Genomic DNA, 22,643 nt, shown 5'->3' on the forward strand with positions numbered 1-22,643 from the left:
TATCCTTTATCCAAAATTCTTAGGTCCAGAGGCATTTCAGATTTCATTTCAGATTTTGGAATATTTGCATTATATACCTATTAATTCAGTATCTCTGATGGGAAAATCAATATCCTAAATGCTCTGACAAGTTTTTTGTTTTTTGATCTTCATGTTAGTGTTCAAAGAGTTTCAGATTTTGAAGCACTTCAGATTTTGGATTAGGGTTACTCAACCTGTATTGATAAAACAACTCAAGAGAAATGCAAGTGTGTCTTCTTTGAGTGAGCTCTAAAGTCTGGTACCATAAGAAGTCCAGGAGCTTTTAAGCAGGGGAAGCACAGTGATACGACTATGTTTCCCTTAGTCTATACAACAGTCCTTCGTTAGAACTTCAGATAAGAAAACAGGCTCAGTGGGGTGCGGTGGCTCATACCTGATTCTTTGGGAAGTGCAGGAGGAGCACTTGAGCCCAGGAGGTTGAGGGTGCAGTAGCTATGATTACACCATTGCACTCCAGCCTGGATTACAGAGAGAGGTCCAGGAGGGAGGGAGAAAAGGAAACAGGCTTGAAGAAGTTAGGGACTAGTTTGTTCAGGGATACATGGCTAGTCAATGACTTGCCTAACTCTATGTCAGTATTTTTTCCTCTACCACGAGATTGGCAACAATAGAAGTCTAAAAAAAAAAAGTCTTTAAAAGATTTTTCTCAGGTAGCCAAAATATTTTCAAATTCGCATAGACATTATTGAATTAACTCAAGAACTATTAAAATAACAAATAAGAACAAAAACAAACATCTCAGATATCCCTGAATTATGAACCATTTTTTCATTTGTAGCTTAAATGTCACATTTCTCTCACCACTACACAGAGGCCTCTGTTTTTTTCCTGATACCCAGCCATCTTAGGAGGAAATATTTCTTTTTGAAAAATGTAATCTGCATTTTCCTCTATAGATACATAAGAAGCCCTCATAAAATCTAGTACATATAATCCTGTATTACATAACTTTTTGTTGACTTCACATTATTCACTAAATGGGATCTAATATCCTCAAGCCTGCAATTCACAGTCCTATGTTGGCACCTTATTCCTAGCAGTATAGTGATTCTCTGCAATGAATTCTGACCAAGTATTTCCTATATGTGGGAACTAAGTAATATTTTTGAAACACTCATTTCCTACTCTTTCCAACTTACTTTTAGGATGCCAGAAATTTTTTCAAAGTACTTATGAGTAAAGAAACAGAAACAAAAAAGTAAAACAACTTTCCCACCTGTAGTAAGTGGCTAATCCTGGATTTGGGCTCAGGCACTTAAGATGCAGAGCATGTGTTCTCAGCCACTACATGACATACGTAACTATGAAAACTTATCTACCTTCATAATATTCTGTTTGCCCAATTCAAATTGTAGTCAAATTTAACAACAACAATTTAAAATGTGGTTAAATAGTACACAAAGCAAGTGCCTTACACAAGGTAAAGGTTTCTGGTGGTGGTACTAATGAAACAGTGACACAGTACCAACAGCATAAAACAGAAGAGGGTCTAAGTCCCGGCCTCCACTCTTACCAACCATCAGTTAACTTGGCAGCAATGTTTATAAACTTGTTCATTTCAAATGCTCTATAAATAGTTCTGAGTTTCTGAGTTCTATTCTTAAATAGTTTTAGGTTACTTAACATGAATGCTCTTTTAATAATAAAAAAAAAAAAATTTATCAAGCAACTTTCCTGGCCCAGCCCAGAGTTGTCTACACAGCCCTTTTTAAACAAGTAAACCAAATATTCCCCCATCATGCTTCAAATGGGCCACATGGAACTGAAAGCAGGTAAAGAATGAATCGCACATATAAAGACAGTCCTCTGGAACTGCTCTACTAGGCTGCAACACTCCAGGGTGAGCGGGCTAGGCTCTTCCCACACCTGTATCCCTGGGTTGTAGTACTGATGTCATGCCTGCCTCACTCTGTTCAGCTGTGGATGTTTGCACAAGTGTCTCTCCCTCACTAATCTGTAAGCTTCTTGAGGGTGGTGATTTTGCTTTTATCATCATGTATTCACAATGGGGCTCAGCACACTGACTGTCAAAATAAGTATCTTCAATGAATATTTATGGAACGAATGACAAATCATTCCTGAAAACATTCTTCAGTATTTATCTTCATTCTACCAGGAAACTTGTTTATCCTTAAACTTTAGGATTAGTTCAGAAACTCCTAAAACAACATATATCTTCTAATTAGTGAACTGGAATAAGATATGCTTTCTGGTCATTGCACCATCCTATGACGGTCAAAAGAGCTGTATTAGCATCTTCACTCCTGAAATTAAGTATAAATTATGAACCAAACTAATGCTGCAGGGATATCAGAGATAGCACTGGGTTGCTATGAATTTTCTTATATTAAGCAGCGAGTTCTTGACATATTAACTTGCAAGCAGATCTTAATTGTGCAGGAGTAAAGAAACAGATACATGATGTTGGTGTAAAATAGTTTTGAACCATTATTTCATGAATAGTTTGTCAAAACTGTTTACATGCTTAATATGTAAAAAGTTATCTTAAATCAAGAAAGCTATGAACCAGCAAGTAACATAAACAAATAGATTATAAATATATTTTTAACATGGTTTCATTGTAGTAGTATTTAAAATAACAACGAAAAAACTTTAACATCCATAACTGAGAATAAATCCAATAAATTAAAGTGTGTATATATATATGTGTATATATAGATACATGTGTATATATACACATATATATACATATATATAAAATGGCTGGATACTATCCAGCCATTACAACCGATGACACAGACCTACATTCACATAAAAAGATGAGCACGCGTAATACATTTTTAATGACAAAAGATTACAATAGAATAATAATCTTATAAGCTCATTTATAAAAACGTTTGTATTACAGGTATAGATACAAAAAGAATGTCTGAAATGAAACAATTCATCAAAATGAAACCATTATATCAGAATGACAGAAATATAGGTACTTTTTGTTTATTTTTTCTGTTCTTTCATGGGTTTTCCCCTGTTTTTATATATTACTGTTAAACAAACAACCAAAAAAAAGACATTTCCTTTTGAGAAAAAGAAAAGACTGTTCCTAATATCTCCTTAGTAAGAAAAGTTTCTTCACTTTTTAAAGGAAACTCACTGTTGCAACTTCTCAGGAATGATCACAGTTCCAGTTAATCCTAAACTAATTTCTCTTATTTAAACTAACATCTTGATACCACAAAAATCACCACTAACTGCTCCTAAAAATGAAGCACATACCACATTTTAATTGCTTGTTGTGCAAAGAATGCTCTTTGGCAGATTTTTGCCTGTAAATGCTCAGTTCTTATGTAATAAGGAGGCAACATCATTTGCCAAAAAGATTATAAGAATCATGAAACCTTTGGTCATACAGCTATTTGATTAATCTATTTAGTCCTTAAGACTTGGGGACACTGGGCCTCTAGAAGTGAGCAACAGAGATTCCCATAAAAATCAGACACTTATCAAAATATGTCTGATATACCCCAGGAAGCAGTATTTTTCTGGGAATTTTCAAGAATACATTGAGCAATCACATGGTTATGTGTTGAATGAACCAGAAGACAATTTCTAAGTATTCTTAGAACCTTTTATTTAAGCCATTTACATTATTTAATAAAAGTATAACAGATACCTTTAATCCTCAAAGTAGTTTATTGACTAAGGATTACTCTCAACTCTTCGAGAGATGAACTAATTTATGAATTGGGCCCCAGCTCCTGAATCAAAATACCTGACTTTGAATCCAAATTCTCTACCACTTATTAAACTCTGGTTGGGACTATGGACATTCAAGTAACTTCTCTGTGCCTCAGTTTCTTCACTGGAAACATAGACATATTAGTAGCGTTCACTTCATAGTGTTATAGTAAAGATTTAATAAGAAAAATGCATGTAAAGTACATCATTAAATATTACATGTTAGTATATTATTAATACAAGTACTCTCTTCACCCTTGGACAAAATACCTATTTCTCATAATCACATGGAGGTTTCTGGTCAAGGTCCAGGAAGCTTCACAGGTAAGTGAAGTGATTTTGTGAGGCATTGTTGACTTACATCAAATAAAGTATGGACCAAAAAGATGCCCATAATGTAAAATGGTTTGGTTCCAGATCTTGGTCAATTTTGTTTTCTTAGCATAAAACCGAAAAAATGCTTCCTAAGCTAAACTCATGAATGCCTGTCTGCAAACTGGCTTCTCTTTCCAAATTCATTATTTCCATTAATACTGTCCTCTCACCATCAGGCTAGAACACTCATCATCTTTTACACAACTCCTTCCCTCCTCTACATCTAACCGGTCACCTTTGAACTCTTGTGTTCTCCACTAGCACCATAATAGCTATTACTACCCAAACTATGTTAAAGAAATGTACAATTTCTAATTTTATTCTCACAAAACCCAACTAAGAATCATTTCCATCTTACCTATGGGAAACTCAATGATTCAATAATCATCTAGCATCTTCTGCACGCTAGTGGCAGAAATGGTAATAAGAAACTGAAGTTACAGAAAGTGCCCTACTGTGAGAGTGAAGACTTGAGCCTCTATCTGGTACCACTACTTACCAGTCGTGCAATCAGAGTAAATTATCTGATCTTCTACTTCTTGACCTGTTTATAGTCGTCCTTACCCTTCTCTATGCCCTGCATGCCATTTCTCAACCTTCTCTATACTTCAGTTCCCTCAACTATAACACAGGGATATTAGACATAGCACTGAGTTACTCTGAGGATTAAATGGGCTAATGCATAGAAGGGGTTTAGAACAGTTCCTGGCATGTACTAAGTACTCAAAACTAATAACTAACGTCTAGTCCATGGATTCTATACGAAATGGTCAAGTAATTTCTAAGCTCCATTTTGGCTTTGCAATTCCATACAAATGTATATATGTTTAAGAGATTCCATTGAAATATGGATTGATATCTGGTGTTGCTGCCTTACATTCTTGAAGTTTTAAAATTTCTGTTCTGTTTGTTCCACAAACATCTGGTGAGTAACCTGCTCTGTGGCAAGTAACATAACAGGTTCTGGGCAACAAAGATGAATAAGACATGCTCCCTATCCTAAGGAAACTAATAATCAATGAGAAATACAAACACAAAGACAAAAAGCTATTGGAAAACATGGCTACAGAGCTCTGAGAGAGGACTTATGAGGACCCCAAAGAGATAGCAGTCAGTCTTGACTGATGGTGGGATCTGGAAGAACTTCACTGAGGAGGCAGCACTTACCCCAGACCTTTAAGGATTGACAAGACCCTGCTGGCAGGGAATAGAGAACAGGGCATTTCAGTGAGAGCAAGCTATAAGAATCCAAAGACAGCGTTTTGGAAAAGGGTTTAGGACGCAGGTCTGGGAGTGTAGCTGAATCGTAAGCTGCAAGGTAGAGTGGGGAGGAGGTAAGACTTGAAAGGGAGATGGTTCCACGGTGTGGAAAGCTTTCAAAAATAATGCCCCAGAATGTGGTTTAGCCAGTGGGGCAAGGCACTCAGGGAGAAAACCTCACGAGGTCTGACTAGAAGTGAAGAGTGCCAGTGGTCTCAATTAGGGCCTGATATGGTTGAGTGAAGAGAAAGTGAGCTTGGGGCCAAAGGGCCACACTTAGAGTCCCAGCTCCACTGCTGTCTGGGTGTGAGACCTCTGGAAAGTAATTTACATTATCTAAACCTCAGTTAAATTACTGAGCATCTACTGTGCCAGTGTTTTTCCAAAACTTATTTTATGGAACAATCAATGGAGTTTGTTAAAAGTGCATCTACATGACCTGCCTGTAGTGTGTGATTCAGGACATTTGCAGAGGGGGCCAGTAATCTGCCTTTCTAACAGAAACACCTGTAATTCAGAGGCCACTGGCCACCTTCCAGCCATACCACCACCAATGCCAGATGAGGAGACCAAGGGTCAAAGCGTGTGAACACACATCTAGTCGGTAGCAGAGTGGTGGCATCTAGGTATATGGACTCCAACAGCAGTGCTTTGCTGCTGCTCTCATTTATTTACTCATTTATTTTACCATTATCTTGGTTGGACCCTAGTCTCACTGACTGCAAGTCATGACTATAGAGACCATCACCTCACCCTTTTCCCTTCCTCCCTAGCTTGGCCACTAAAGTAGGAACTGCTGCCCTTTCAGCAGTGGCTGTAGCCCTTTTCCCTCCTCAGCACCTCATGCACTCTCTACAAGGAAGGACACTCATCTCTTTGGCAGCCTAGAAGAAGGAACTGAGCAAGGACAGACTGACCCTTTGTTGTCTCTGTCGGGCCAGCTTGCCCAAACATGGGTTTGGTCTGGTCTCCAGTTCTACAGGATGTGAGCACCCTGTCTCTGCGGAAGAGGCATGTGGCTTGGTGTTGGGTTCAATTTAGGAAAACCAAAGGAAGTCCACGGTTTGTATCACAGTTCAAGTCACATTCTCTAATCTAGCCTTATTGATAATAGAGTTCGTATTATACTGCCTGATATTGTCTGGCCTTATTAATAATAAAGCTGATATTATACTTTCCCTCTGTGTGATTTTGCTGGACTAATTCTTGATTTGAAGAGGAATGAAAATTAGCCTCAAAACACCACAACCAAAGTTGAATGTAAACAAGTACATATTTTTATATATTGACTTAAAAAACATGTTTTTAAGGTTAAATTGCAATGCAGGTAACTCCTACCTAAAAAGGTACATTGCCTTTGACTGCAATTCTGGCAATTTGTTCCAAAGAAACAATTCAGAATTTGTGCAACGTTTTAGTTAGAATATATGCATTTAATCACAGTACTGCATAAGGTGGGGAAAAAGGTGATACAATCTGAATGCCTACCAATAAAATACTGGTTAAACAAATTAGGCAATCTATTAAAAATGATGTTACAGAAGAGTATTTATTAATAGAAAAAGATATACATAATATGTTGGTGGGGAAAAAGTTGCAAAATGATATATTATGTTCCTTTCACCATGAATATATAACAAGTATTTGCGTTTGTTTACCTACATTTATATGTGTGCATAGAAAGAAGTCTAAAAGGCCACACAGAAAAAGTGATCATCTTTAACAATGGGATCCTGGGAATTTAATATTTGGTATTATTTTTGCTTATTTGAGTTTTCTAATTTTTCTAGTGAACATGTATTGCTTTTTAAATTTCTTTTTATTTTAATAAAAATGGTTAAGCATTTTCGAAATTTCCAAGAAAAGTATTAACAATTGCTCCTCTTTCAATTTCAATCAATATCATGATGAATTTAATAAGTACTTTGTATTCTTAAAGGTAAATATGGCTATTTTTAATGAAAACAAACAAGTCTTTAGACCTTAAGGAAGTGTATTAAATTGGGGCAGGTTACTGCTGTTCCTGAGGATGGATTCCTTGTCTTTAACACCAGAAGTGTAACACTCACCCCAGTTTTCACATTAGGATTAAATTAAATATGACAACCCTGTAAGGTGCCTTGGAGAGTACGTAGCACAAGGTAGTAGCAAAAAAAAAAAAAGGAAAAAAAATCAGTCCTTCTCTCTTTCAAGGAAAAAAAAAACAAACAAACTTGAGTGTTAACTTAAAATTCTAATGTATGAATACAAATAAGAAAAAAAAAATTCAAGCAATGATTATTTTCCTAACACTGCCAGATAGCTGACTGGTCAGCCCAACTGTAATAAACAGTAAATATTATTTACTTCAGTACTTTTGGTTTTGTTACAGACTTTAAGATGCCAAAACAAAGTCTAATATATTTGAGATAAGACTTCAGCACCTTTTTCCCTTGATCCAGGTCATTTTAACTAGTATACCAAGATGATACGACCATAATTATTTTCAGGTACCATTTATAGTGTTCAAAATTGAGGAATCCCATACAAAGAAAACTGCATCCAATATATAAATATTTAACATTCATGGGATTTTACTGAAAGAAAAAGAAAAGTCCTGAAAGGAAAGAAGCTGGAATTTCCCAGGAGGCTAGAAAAACACTGATTTCTCCTTGCTGGCCAGCCAACATATCCCTTTGGACCTGATCCTTTTTGGTGACAAGAAAGCTAGAAAACTTTAAGCCAGAAGGAAATTCGAAGGGAAAAAAAAAAAAAATTACTTGCCCGTTGTCCTTCATATGGCTCCTGGATATCCTCTCTCTATAATTTTTGCAGTGGAGAGAAAAAACCCAGCTCCTACAGGATTAAGGGGAAAAAAATCTCCTAACCAAAAACATATTCTTACCTCAATTCAACTCCATTCAAGTAGTTAAGAGTTATCTGGCAATTTCATATCAAATATTAGAAGGCTATGAGACTTTCGGCTAACCTGAAATTTAGAAATCTGTTCCCTCAAACGTCTCATTCCCTTTCATGGTGGATTACGGTGCTAAAGAGGAAAATCTGCTGCTCTCCTAACAATCACAAGGAAAGTGAGCCCAAGACAGGAAAACCAGATCTGGAAAAATACAATGACATTCCCCTGAATTTTTATTTATGCAAACATTTTCTAAAGGTTTGTCACCCAGTATCCAAACTCTGAGTCAGCATGATGGCACAAGAGGAACTGAAAGTTTCTTCCCTTTCTCTGGAGTTTCCCAGGTAGAGTCAAGCACTTCTTATGGCTGCAGAAATCCCACCAGGTGGGGCCCAAGGCACTGACTGACACCATCTTAGACTCCTGCTCTGCGGCCACAGCTAGAAAACAGCGCTTTTGCAGGCTTTGTGCCATCTGAACTTCTTGTCAACCAGATCAGGTAGACAAGCCAAATATTAATATGCCATTTTACCTTCCCAAAGTTTTCAGATGATGGAGACCTGACATTAGATCTCAGGTCTTTTAACATCTAGCCTAGTCCTTCCCTCCTCTATGTTTAGTCTTCATAGGGCACTGCCTACCTCTCTCTCTCTAATTAAGGCTCAAAAATTTTGTTCACCACATTGCAAAACGATAGAATCAATTTACAACACACAATGGCCTAGAACAGTCAGCACTGAGGTTGCCATGTGTATTTGAAAAGGACAGAACTTTTTAATACCTGAAAATACCTCGTGTTACTGAAAAAAAAGTCCCTTCTATCAATAAAAATGAATTGAAAAGCATTAACCACATGATTCTGAAACATACTTGAAGATGGTTTTCCTTTTACTAGTACTGTGTTTCCATCTCAAGAATCCTTCTGAAAAAAGCATTTCTGTCATCTCCATTTCTTCAATTAGGTTTCTAGGATCTAACTGAGAGATAAGTACTCCTAAGATAAATCCTCATATGAGGGTCTAGTCCCTTCTTTCTTTATTCCAGTAGTGCACTCACCCAGCTGTTTTCAGGAGTTACCTGGAAACTCAATATTCCATATGGAGTAGTTTTGACTTCCTCATTAAAAACACTGGTCTAATGCTATTTTATTCACTGACGCAAAAAATAAGAGAAAAAGTAAAATAATCAAATACTAAGGATTACTTAGTAAACACTTTCAAGTTTTACTTTTCACATAGCATTTGGTTTCATAAAGACAGATCATTTGGAAATATCCAGAAAACACACACGCAAAATTTCTTCTACATTCTTCGTTAACTCAGCAAATTTACTGAGGTTTCTACTCTGTGCTAGGCTGACTGTAACTATCATAATTCATCAGCAGTCCCTGAGTTTAAACTGGAGGACTGCTGATGATTGGCCCCCAGTTACTTTATGATGGCAACTGATCACTAGGTCATTAACTATCATCAATATTTTTTACAATTTTTATTGTAAGGTTTTCCAGGATTCAAAAAATTTATAAAAATATCTAAGTAAAAACGCAAATATCACGTTATTGCTTATAAGTGTGAGCCAAATAATGTGGACATAGAGTGTCAAACGATAGACAGTAGAGACTGGGAAGGGTGAGGGGGTAGGAGGGGGGTGGATGATGAGAAATTTCTTAATGGATACAATGTATGCTACTTGGATGATGGATTCTATAAAAGCTCTGACTTCACCACTATGCAATCTATGTATGTAACAAAATTACACTTGTACTCCATAAACTTATACAAATAAAAGAAATATATCTTAGTAGGTCAAATTTTAAAATTTTGCTCTGGTTACTGTTTCATTCAGAAGCTGTCAATAATAATAAAAGAAAATTAAATATACCCTAGAACCACTCTCATTTTTAGAGAGCCTACCTTCTATCTACCTCTTCATTCTCTCTCTCTCGGCCTCCTGGGTTCAAGAGATTATCCTGCCTCAGCCTCCTGAGTAGCTTGGCGCCCGCCACCAAGTCCAGCTAATTTTTGTATTTTTTAGTAGAGATGGCGTTTCACCATGTTGGTCAGGCTGGTCTCAAACTCCTGACCTCAGGTGATCCACCTGCCTCTAGCAATAGGCAACTTTTTACAAGCGAACATAACAATGACTATAAATTACTATGATGAAGATCAAAATTTCACCTGCAAAACTGTCATCAAGTTCCACATAGGATTCCGTGTGGGCATAGGTAGATACAACAGTCAAGAAATCCAGCTTTTTAAAGATTCTACTTGTCCCTAGTTAGCTGCAAAAATAAACTATATTTCTAGACATTCTGTGATGCAACCTGTCTGCTAGTCCTATTTCTCCTATAAATGGAAAAATGGGGTTGGCAACAAAACTCTTGTTTGCTCTGCACTGCCCTTACAATTTTTCCCTATACAGATTGATGGCATGTGAGTACCATCGCTCAGTGAACTTTGTAAGTGATCTTACAAGTGGATAATTTCAGCAGGTTTACAGGTTTAGCTAGAGTGGGTATTGTATACAAATGCACTCTTTTACAGAGACTTTATAATCCTCTACACAGCCACTGCTAACAGTCTGCAAATAGTCCCAGCTAGATTATCAGAATTTCTGAGTTAGCAATGCTTCCTGCTCCCTGTCCAGTCCTCTGCTCAACTCCCCACTCTTCACTTGGGTACAGTTTAACTCCCAATTCCCCCCACCTCCACCCTCAGTCTTTGTTGTTGTACTCTAGGACATTTTAAGGCTTTCGGCTTCTCTTGAAAGACTGGATCATTTATATCCCTAAAAGAGTTTATAGCAGAGTCTACAGTTCCTAGGCAGGGACTTCAAGATCATAATATGTAAAAAGTAATGATGAACCTAAAGTATAATTTTTAAAATTATCTGAATAAAATCCAATGGCTGCCTTTTCTAAATAAGTAAGGACATGAGAGGATAGCACAGAGCAGTATTAAGTCTCTTGATTACTACAGTATTAGCTTCCTACAGACTGGCTCAGCTCAGCACAATCACTTAAGCAACAGCTTTAAAGAAGACAAGTTTTAAATGAACATTCCCTTAAAAAAAAAAACAAAAAAGAGAGAGAGAGAGACCTTTAGTCCCAGGACAGCAGCACCTACATCATGCTGAGCTCTACTTTTACCTGGGAATAAAACATACATGTTTTTCTGCTTGCCACAGACAGTGCTAGCATGTTTTCTCTTTAAATTCCAAGTCTTTTACCAAAATCAAAAGGAAATAAGCTTTATAAAATTCCAATCATGTCTATGATACATAAATGAGGAACAAAAGGAGTCAAAAATGAAGTGATTTGATTGTTCAAAAAAAATTCAGTCACATAAACCCAAAATGGTTCTGCCTAAAGAACGTTTAAAAAAAAAAAAAAAAAAACCTCATCCGCTACAAAATTGGTATTATAGCAAGTACTTGTGAGTCCACAAATTCAAGTCCAGAGGGTGCCATTTGTGAGACCCTATCTCTGTTCTGTTAAATCACCTAAGAGTCTCGGACCACAGGAAAGACTCGATCAAAACAATGAGGTTGATGAGAGCAAATTTAAGACCTGCATGGGGGTGGAAAAAACACTTCAAAAGCAAGATTTTTGCACATTGGCCCAATGGTCTCTTTTTCAGTGTGTGGTCTTTTTTTTTTTTCCAGACTATCTTTTGAGTTGTTCTCATGTCTTTATGAATGAAGAAGAAACTACTAGGGTCATTTCAAAAACACTATCTGAGTAAGGACCAAGTATGTAAATGCAATATTAGCTCTGCAAGGGTTACGTGTAGTATGGCTCCCTGGGACACTTAAATAAGCAAACTGGCCATAAGGTATTTGATGGGGGAATGGCAAGAGCTCCCAATTATTCTGACTATGATCCTGTCCCAAACTGTAGCAATGCAGTTAAGGAGGGATCAAACAGGAAACTTTGGGGGTTCTGAGGAATTTTCCCACACATTCTCCTGACATCTATATATACATTTGAGTTAGAATAATATACTTTCTAAAACTTATTCTACACTTGAAGGGGAAAACTCAAAAAGTGTACAACTTAAAATAGAAAAGTGAAAATTATAGGTAAGTCAAACGCAATAGCTTCTTGCAATAAAGTGAAAAGATACTCTACCTTAAAAATCTTGCATGAGATATAAGCCTTAGTCTCCGTCTATCCTTGAATATTATTTACGTGATTATTTTCAAAGGTATCCAACAATGTCACATACAGTAGTATATTCAGAAGCTTACTGATTAGACAAGCCCAACTTAGTTCCTTAATTCCAGATGTGAACAATGACAAAATCAGATTTTACCTGTTTATAAGCAAGTACAAATATGGAGGGTAAGACAAGTTATAATAGGTATAATTCTGTTTAATAGAAACCAAAGTGTTGATTCGCTTAAGGTAAAAGTCACAACAGAACTAAGTTATACAAGGTAATTAGAAAAGAACTCATGGAACATTTTCATAGCAATTTCTACTTAAAAAAAAATAAACAAATAAACATTTTAAAAGATAGCTGAAATGAGAACACCCCTATCTTTCCTTTCTCACCTAAAAATTGACTCTTAGAAAGATCACAAAGAACCAAAAACAATGAAGTTCGCAGCGCTACACTGACCAGGTGTTATTGTGGTTTGGTGTGACTGAGCTGCAATGTTTGCTGCAGCTTCCTGCACTGTGTTGCTTTTCCCGCCCCAAGCATCTGAAGAGAAATGAGATGTTTCTTTTCTGAGGTGTTAAACATTTGGGTTGCATGCGGGACAAATGGAAGATTGACACCTAAGATGAATAACCACAGTGCATTAGGCGAGCGGGAACTTTCACTACATTAAAGCTAGCCAAGCTCACCATTCACACGGTGTTCAGGCACACAACTGCCAGAGCCAAACTAGGGATGTAAAGAACGATTTTCTTCTTTTAATACTTTACCATTGGCCTACAGGGATTTTCATAAATAAAGTTCAGAGAAAGAAAGGTTTGGGAGTATGCTTTTAATAAACTCTCCAGGGTCCTGGCTCTAAAATATTTAACAGGCTTCTGCATCTTCTCTTCACTCTCTGTGAAGAAGATCAACTCAAGCCAAGGTTTACTATGCCCTAAGAACTCACGCTGACACCAAATATGTCATGATAGGTGCTTTCTTCTTAGACTCAATTTATCTGAACGAAGAATTCTTATTTAAAACTCTGTGAGAGACCCATTCATAAGACTTCTGGTATAGACACATTCATACCCCTAAGGATTCCAGTTCTAGAAGGATGTAATTTGCCAATTAAAATTCCCCTTGAGAAGAAAAAAAGCTGAGTAGGTTAAAGTGGTTCTCCTGAACAGATAATACTGTATATTAGTCACAGCTAAAATCTGTTCGAGCATACATAAATTAGCGTTTGTCTAAAAAATAAGCAAAAGCATATGCACTTTTTATAATTAGATTCCAGCAGAAACATTTCTCTGCATGCCAGGTGGCCATAGCTGGTATCCTCTGGATTATCTGCAGTTACATACAAGCAGAAGACTATTTAGGGAAGGAGTGGTCAGGTCCCTCCCCCACCCCAGGTGTTTTTCCAGTCCTAACACTTTTGGGAAGCAGATGCAGTAAACAAGCAATTGTTTGTAATGCAAATTCAAGTAGCAGGATGCCAAGGGGATGCTCCCATCCTAAGCCCAAACACAAATGGTCACCATGCTCCTGACACCCTAGATGTAAATCTATCATTGTGGATGTTAGTGACAGAAACACTCAGCTCTGCTAAGGACAGAGTTAAAGAGCAAGAAGGCAGAAGTGTGGTTAGGGGTGAAGAAGAGCGGCTGTCTTCCGGTTAGTGTTTTTGATCTCAGAAACATTAAAAACAGCTGTTAGGTATTAAAAACCAAAGATTGTAACTCACTTCGGTTGCACCCTAAAAAAAAAAAATTTACATAGTCTTGTGGTTACAGCTGAAAAGCTTCTGGAATTGTGCAAACTGCAGAGTATCTCAAGAAAACATGCCTAAAATAAATACATCCTAATATGCAACAGAATAAAGCTAAGCAACAGATAACAGGGTAACTGTTTCCTGACCACACCCCTTTCTTACACTCTACCCAGACCAACATTTATTCTGGCCACAAATCTTTCCTAAACAATGAATGACTGTTTGATTCACTGACCTCAAAATTTTAATACATATACTAACAATAAATACCTTCCATCAAAAGATATTTTCTATCAAAATTTCAAAATGACTAGTATACTGGTAGATTGGGAGAAAAGACTGTGGAAACAGAAGACAGAATGCTGGCATAAAGAGGAAGACCAGCTTAATTTTCAACATTCTTAGGGATTATTTATAAATACCAATACATTTTCATTATACTGATTTTTAAAAATTACCATTTTGAAAGGAGAAGTGGAGAAGTAGCTGATCTTTTTAAGAAATAAATTCCACAAATGCTGTATACGCACAGCTGAAAAACATAAGGCTGTTTTGGTGGCTATTTTCTATTGTCACCAACACTGTACTTTGATTTGGCAAGATTATTTGTTATTCTCAAAATGATTTAACAGGCATCTTCAATTATTCCTTATCTAAAACATATTCTCCTTCCCTTCTCCACCCCCTCCAAAAAATAACAAAAAACCTTCCCAAATATTAAAGAGATATCTATATATTTGCATGTTTTGTTCAAAAATTTAAAGTCTCCTACAACTTTTAAAACTCAAGCATTTATTTGAGGGGTCTCTAAATATTAAACTATTTTCACTTTTTAAAATTCCTTTTAAGGTAGGAGATTCATCCTCATTACACAGATATCTTTATCATTAAATACTTGAAAAGCCTTAAAATATGAAATACCTATTTCTTATAGCAACCATCACAAGATCTCCCTCAAGATTAGAACTCCAAGATCTTCACTTTAACTACTATATAAAAATTAGAAAAATCTTATTCCCTAGCTGAGAGATCAAATATCCTTTTGAACTTTATTGGAAAATAATTACAGTACATCTAAATCACAGTGCTCAAAGTGATCATATTTGATATAAGTATCATTTCAACAACTGAAGATTACATGTAATGATAACCACAAATACTCTTGTTGATAACTGTTGATTTTGAACCACTATTCTCTGCTACTTTGGTGAATCTTCTCACTCCCAGATTTTGTTCACTAAGGTATTAACAACGTTACTCTTCCCAGATGTTTGTGACTGATTTTTTTCAGTTGGTAGAAACACTGGGCAAATAAGTCAAACACTATAGGTTCCATTTTACAATCCTAGATTTGACCTCCAGGGCTGTCAGTGAGACTGGAACCCTAATCCCTGAGACCCACACACATGTGTTTTTCATTGGGGGTTACGTGGTAAAGGGAGAGTGGGGCTGGAGAGAAGGTAAATATATTGATGGGTCAGTAAAAAATCCATCACCACCGCCGGTGGGCTAATTCTAAGAGAGAACTCCATCACCAGCACATTTTACATCTACATACTACACAAGTTACCAGTTAGGTGTTTTCTCACTTAAATGAGGTTTCCACTTCCTAAGAGAAATGTCATCAAATAAACCCGAAATTCTTTATAATGTTATGCATTTGCATAATGCAGTTATAATACCACTGCATTTTTAGAATTTTAAAAGTTAACTAAACCACAAGATTAAAAGAAAGGAACAACTTTCATTAGGGTTATCTTTGAGTGATGCTTTCTCTACAATTGACAATAAAGCAAAAATAACTCATCCTCACCAAACCGATCCTAAGGAAACATTGACTGATACAACAAAATAAGACACTGTTTTAAAAGCCAAAGTAACATAACAAACATTCAGCTCCAAATGAGCTAAAGTAGTTCAGGTTCTAGAAAGCTTGTGGGCATTAAAAGCTATACAGTCCTTATTTAGGTGAAAAAATAAATCAGTTTCTTTTTCCTCTTATCACCATAGAGAGTACAACACTCACAAAATCATGGATTTGTTGATGTAACTTCACTTGATTTTATAACTTATGATCTGTTACATATTTATTTTAATCGATAAGCCAAAAGCTAAAATTCCAAAGGCAAGACATCAAAGGTAGCACTATTTTAAGGTGGCCATTCCTCACAACAGCTCTTATTTAGCAATGACTAGTTATATATAATGAAAGCATTTCCAATGAGTTTGGAAAAATAAACATTCTGCCAAAATACGAATCAATTTGCACTTCTGAACATAATTTGCAACATCAGCATGTTACTTACTGTTCTCGGGATGGGTGGAGAAAGAGATCCATTTGACATGTATGGGTCGTTATTCATATTTGGCATCATTATGTACCCGGAATAACTCGAGTAGGAGGGTCCCTTGTTGTAGAGGCCTCCATCTGGATGCTTTCCTGGGAGGATCCAAAGAACAATCAATGATGACTTTCCTTTTATATTACTGTATTTTTCATCTCAAAATCTAATCGTTCTAAGATAAATCAGACCTTATATAAAAGATTTGTTTACAAAATACTGTAACTGGATTATTATGCTCTATTTTAGATTGACAGTATTTATTCTCTTAAATAGCTTAGCAGCAAACCAGATGTTTTAAAAACATGTGGTTCAAACAGTTCTTCCACTATTAACTGATGTTTTTACAAAACTAAGTGTTATCCATCTAACTTAATTTGTTCTAACACTAACAAACTGGACTAAAAAATACAGAACACACACAAATCTAAAACTGTAATATAAATATATTAAGCCATCTAGCTACACACACATACAGATTTATACACGTGAAGTTATGTTTTGCCTTGCAGACAAACTCAAAAATTCTACCTGTGCTTGTAGATTTCCAGAAAAATTCTAGATTCTACTGCAAGAGTTGTTATCTAGTATATAGGCAACTATCCAAATTTATAAAGGATTAACTCTGGGAGGTTTAATTTCACGTGCTACACTTAGATCATTTTGCCAAAAAATTTCTGTTCAATATGTATATTTCTTCTTGTTAATCTGTGTAACTATTTTGTAGCTGAGGAAGAAGCCTAATATATAACTCTCTTCCCTGCTCCTGGTTAACATCTTGTATGTAAAAACACTTCATTTCAGTTAGGCCAATTGTTAAGTAATTAATGGAGAACAGACAGGCTGACAAGGAAACCCTAAGGTGACTTCATTCTTTTAAAGTCACAAGGAATTCTCCTTAAGTCTAAATACATATGTATGTAATTTTAAAGCTTTTAGTAAGAATCAGAAATACGGAGAAAGTGTATCATCTCTGATATGCACATTCCTAATTATAAGTTTTATGTTTTTACAAGTTAGATTCTGCTCTGCTCATTTACTGAGCGCCTTTTCACTGTAATAAGGAACAAGAAACAGCAATTTTGCAAGTGAAAATCCACTCAAAACTATTCTGGTTGGAAAACAAATCAATATATACTGTCATTCTTCTTAATAATATATTAAAAATACTAAAGATCTAAGCTAATTAGAACTTAAAGTAAGATGAGGAAGAGAAAAACTCATTATAGACATTCCCTCTTCCCCAAAGAATCTGGAACCCACTTGAAATCCAAAGGTCCCTAACTCATTCAAAAACACTTTTTAAATTACGTAACATACATTAGAGGTAAGCCATAAGTTTCCTGCGTTTTCTTTACCATTTTATTAAAATAGTGGGCATAGTCTGACCTAGTCCCAGTTTCTTGAATTCAAAAATAACAAATTGCACACCTTATCTGCTAAAGTCAGAAGAAGTAGAATGGGTGTCTTACCGTCATCGGGGTGTTCTCTGGCCTTGTCGTGGTAGGGCTCCTGAGAGGTTTGTGCTTGTCTGGCCACCTAACATCATGAATCCCCACACCCAAAAGAAAGAAAATCACCTTAGAGTTTGTGACAATAATGATACAATTGTGTGTGCACTGGTAATTCAAAGGAAGGTTTTTAGGGGCAACTCTGTTTTATTACTCTGAGAAACAGACATAAGTTAGTGTTTAGTACTGCAAAATCTTTTTCTTGTCAACATGTATTTTTGAGTGATTATTATCCACCCGAGAGCAAAAACATATAAATAATAACACCAATAAAAATACAGTTAAATTTGGGAATGATCCACATGCTGTTCTGACTGCTGTTTATTAAGCCATATCAAGGCTCCCTGGATGACTACTATTAAAGGAGTAGGAGTTAATGGGGTTGATGGTTTTGATAGCCTCTTCAACCACTGTTCACTTCAATCAGATCTGATAAAAAGAAGGCTGAAATATCATTTTGCAACTGAAAATGACATTTAAACATAAACAAGCCAACCACTCAGATGAGTCCTTAAGGCAAGTGCCCTGAGCGCAGTTTCAGTAGAAGCTCCACTCGAGCTTATAACCTACTATGGCTGGCTGAGCGCAGGCTTACAAAAGTAGAACGATTCTGTGGTTAAAGGGAGGAAAATTAGAGAGTCAGGTTATAGACATCTAAAAAGTAGCCCAGTTGATATCAGTTTTGGTAATCACCATCCACCCAGACAGACTCAACCACGTGCAAATCAGTGGTATTACTCCTTCACCCTCAGGCCTCATGCCCACTTAACACCCAGCGAAGAGTAACGCTTTAACACCCGAGTGCTCGGATTCGAACGCAGGGTCCTTCACCCAGACCAGAAAAGTGGGGAGAATATGAAGTGGGTGGCAAAATTATCTACGGACTAAGACAGGACTAGCAAAATGGGTAGAAAAAGAGGCTGCTCTACAAATAGGAGAGTTTGGCAAAAAGCCTGTGTTTTGGATGTTGTTTGGTTCTCGGAACGTGTGTCCTCCCTTTGACCTCCTTTTCCTAGCACAGACAATAGTCACAAATCTTTTACGCGGGGTTAGGTGCACCCTACTCCCGCCCCCATCCCGCTCAAACTGGATTCAACGGGTAAAGAACACCCTTCTGTTCTCTGAACGCAGGCCCCCAGCCTTTCAAAATGCGTACTCACCTCTGCCATTGGGATAGAGAAGGCAGATCTGAGATGTTCTTAAACGCGCTGTTTAAAACCCAAAATGTCCCCGCCCTCAAAACCACACACTTTCTTTTTGGGGGTAGAAAGATGCCATTTAAGGGAAAAAAAAAGGTATATCCTTCAAGTTTCTTTGGAGGGAAAAGGCGTTGGTTAAATCATTCGGGTGTCAGGACTTTTCTACCGGATTTCCTCCAGAGAAAGGTTTCCCAGTTGTGGAACAAGAGTGACCAGTGGAGTGTCGGGTATCAGGGTCCATCCGCCCCCTACCAGCTCTGGACTAGGCTTCAAACAGCCCTCCAGCGCGGCCCCGCTCCGCGCTTTCTCCAGCCAGCACCCACGTGTCTCTATTTACTCTACTCAGGTTACCAGCTCTATTGCCCGCAGCGGACCAGAAGACCCGATAAAGCGCCTTCCGCCCTGCCGGACTAGTGTCCGGCTTCCGCCGCTTCTCCGCCTTTCTTTTACATAGATTTAAGGCCTGATCCGGTCCCAAACCCCAAATAAAAGTTGTGGGTTTGTTTCCAAGTGATGGCGGTTGGAGAAAACTAGAGTTGGGGGCGGTACAGCTTGGGGTGGCTCGGCTCGGCGCACCCACAGCTCCCAGCTGCCAGCCCAGGCTCTGGGGCCGCAGGGACTGAACCCCGCACCGCCCCCGCAGCCCGGGCGCGCGCCCCCTAGGCCGGCCGGCTCCCTGCGGCCGGTCTCGGCGGTGGTAGGGACGGCCCCGCCTGCCCCAGCCCACGCCCGCCTCCCCTTCCTCCTGCCTGTGGCTCTGCTCGTCTCCACCTAAGCCTCTGGTGGTTTAACGCACTTTTGCAGAGACATCTACCAAAAGATAGCGGGTGCACTTTGTTTTCCGTCCCACGGAAGAATTTCTCAGTAGCGTTATTCAGCCATACTCGCTTTAAAGCCTGGCACTCCTCAGCCCAACAAAAAGACCGAAGACGAAACATTGTGGGTTAAGGGCACGTTTTCCTGCCCACGAACCAACCGTTCAGCCACCGAACCCCCTAAACTGATCCAGTTGGAATAAGTTTCCCTGCCCCTCTACCTCCCATTCTACACACACACACACACACACACACACACACACACACACACACACACACATATATGCAATGCGGACCGGGGCCCCAGCTACGCACACACCCCAAAACAAACGAGGGATCTACTCGGGACCCTCGGCCGGGCGCCTTCCCTCCCTTCCTCCCTCTCTGCGTTTCCCAGGGACCCGCCACGCCTCTCGGAACTGGGGCAGCGGCCCGCTCACCTCGTGTCCGTTGCTGGCTGGGATGATTTCAGACTCGTTCACCAAGGAGGACTTGATGTCAGCTAAATCGCCTTCCTCTTCAGGGTGACTGATCTCGGCGAAGATCTTTTCCTTCTGAGGATCGCCCTCGTCCTTGAAGGGGATCATCTCGTCAGTGGCGCAGAGTTCCGGGTCCCCCCCGCCGCCGCCACCTCCTCCGGAGAGTTGGGGCATCCCGGCGGCTCTGTAATCTCCGCTCCGCTGTGGGAGCACCCGCGGCAACAGCAGGAAAGACAGAGGGGTAACTCAAGGGTGGGGGAGGAAAGGAGAGTTGGAAGGGTTCGTACAGGAGGACAGCAGGCGGAAGCGGGGCGGGTGAGCGCGGGGCCGCCGGCCGGCAGCCGGAGCAGCTGCCGCGGCGCCCGAATCCCGGCGGCCGCCGCGCTTTCCCGCTTCGCGGAGACCGACGCCGGCGCCCGCCCCCGAGGCCGAAGGGCACTGGGCGGCGAGGGCCGCGGTAGCTGGCGCCTCCGGGGGCGTCTGCGCGGCGCGCGCTAGGCTAGGCTGCCCCGGCGGCCACCCCACGCCCCCCGCGTCGCCGGGATTTGCGCGCGGAGGACGCCGGTTCTGGAGGGAGCACCACTCTCCAAAGTGCAGAGGAGGGTCCGGCGGCGCGTCTCCGCGGACACCCTCTCCACTGTAGTTACCCCGGATGCCGACTTAGTAGTTTGTTTGCCGAGAAAAGAGAGGGGGTCTGGGCAAAAAGCCCCCGTTTGCCCCAGCAAAGAAGGTGCAAGGATCAGAAGATAACGAAACGTCCACTTCCTGAAGGGTGGGAAAAAAGAAAAAGAAAAAAGAGCCACCCACGCTGGAGATGTCCGTTTTAGAGCTTCTTATTTTCTTCCCTTTCGCTTCGGTTTTCCTTCTCGAGGCTCATTTAATCTGCTAGAGAAGGAGGAGGAGGAGAAGGTGGGGGCCGAGGAGGCGGGGAAGAGAAAGAGAAGTTTGCCAAGAATAAAGTTTTTGCCGGCAAGCGCGGGGACTCCGCAGTGGAGGGCACGGCGGAGTCTCGGGTAGTCACAGCGGGGACCTCGGGCCCAAATGCTTCTGCCCGGAGCTCGAGCCGACACACACACTCAGCCCGACCCCTCTTTGTTCCCGGCTCGAATTTCTCAGCTTGGCTAGCCGGCTCGCGGATCTGCACGCCTCCGTCGGCCAGCTCTGTCAAAGCAAAGAGCTGCGCCCCTTGGGTTCGCCCAGCCGAGGGGAGGGGACACCCCGAGCTTGGCCGCGTGCGAGGCTCCGGGCGCGTCCTGGTTCTTCGGCCCGAGAGCGCGCAGCCCGGGTCCCTCCTCCGCGCCCTGCCCCGCAGGTGAGCTGCTGCGCCTCCCCACTGCTTCTCCTCCTCCCGCGCCTAGCCGGCGCTGAAAAGCTACCCACTTGCGTCGCTTCTCCTCCCTCTCCCCTCCCCCGCCTCCAGCTCTCCTTGGCTGCCCGCTGGAGGGGAGGCGGGGGGTGAGGGGGAGTCGGCGAGAAGGAGGTGGTGATTGAGGGCTTTTTTTTCTTTTTCTTTTCCCAGATCCTGTAGGACGAGTATTGGTTTTGGGGTGTGTGAGTGTGTGTGTGCGCGCGCGCCTGGAGGGAAGGATCAGGCAACTTGGCGAGAGAAGGAATGACCCGGCGCTGCTTATAACCCACCGAGAGGCACGCTTTGCCCGCGTGAAATTGACAAGAAACATTGCCGCAATGGCTTGACTTCATCATCTAAGTATCTATTTTCTTGGCCCCCACCCACCCACTCCTTTTCCTCTGCCAGTCTCTCCCCTACCTCCTTGACGCCTCCCACTCTCCCTCCCTCGCTCTGGCCGGGGGAGGAAGATGAAAGAGAAAGCCGCCGCCGCTGTGATCGACACCACATTGATAGATGCTCTGACAGTGGGGAGAGGCGGGAATCTGGGACTGAGAAAAGAAGGAAAAGGGAAAAATATAACAGACATTGCTCAACTATTAAGAGAGAACAGAAGGACAAGGAAAAGAGAGTTGTGGCTTTCCCGAATATAATATCATACACACGCTCTTTGGAAACAAGGGAACACGCTAGTGAAAATAAAATCTCCAGGCTTACCGAGAAAAAATATGACGAGGAAGAAGGAACTGAAGACTAGA

General features: G+C 40.0%; 1 protein-coding gene across 8 annotated transcripts in view; it reads right to left on the reverse strand.

Annotated features, from left to right (window-relative positions):
- LEF1 (lymphoid enhancer binding factor 1) overlaps nt 1-21,880 on the reverse strand; it is a 122,208-nt gene extending 100,328 nt beyond the window's left edge. For 4 of the 8 annotated variants that reach the window (XM_005555637.5, XM_005555639.5, XM_015450728.4 and 1 more), the window contains exons 1-3: nt 20,499-21,880; nt 18,006-18,072; nt 16,498-16,631 (exon numbers count right to left, since the gene is read on the reverse strand). In XM_005555637.5, the coding sequence (XP_005555694.1) occupies nt 16,498-16,631; nt 18,006-18,072; nt 20,499-20,711 (414 nt within the window). In that variant the 5' untranslated portion in view covers nt 20,712-21,880. Of the gene's footprint in view, nt 1-16,497; nt 16,632-18,005; nt 18,073-19,204; nt 20,025-20,498 lie in introns of those variants that run through there. The other 4 variants (XM_074040270.1, XM_005555640.5, XM_015450729.4 and 1 more) reach the window with 1 other exon arrangement.
- Nucleotides 21,881-22,643: the final 763 nt, after the last annotated feature.

The sequence above is a fragment of the Macaca fascicularis genome, chromosome 5, assembly GCF_037993035.2.
Source record: "Macaca fascicularis isolate 582-1 chromosome 5, T2T-MFA8v1.1".
NCBI lineage: Eukaryota > Metazoa > Chordata > Mammalia > Primates > Cercopithecidae > Macaca > Macaca fascicularis.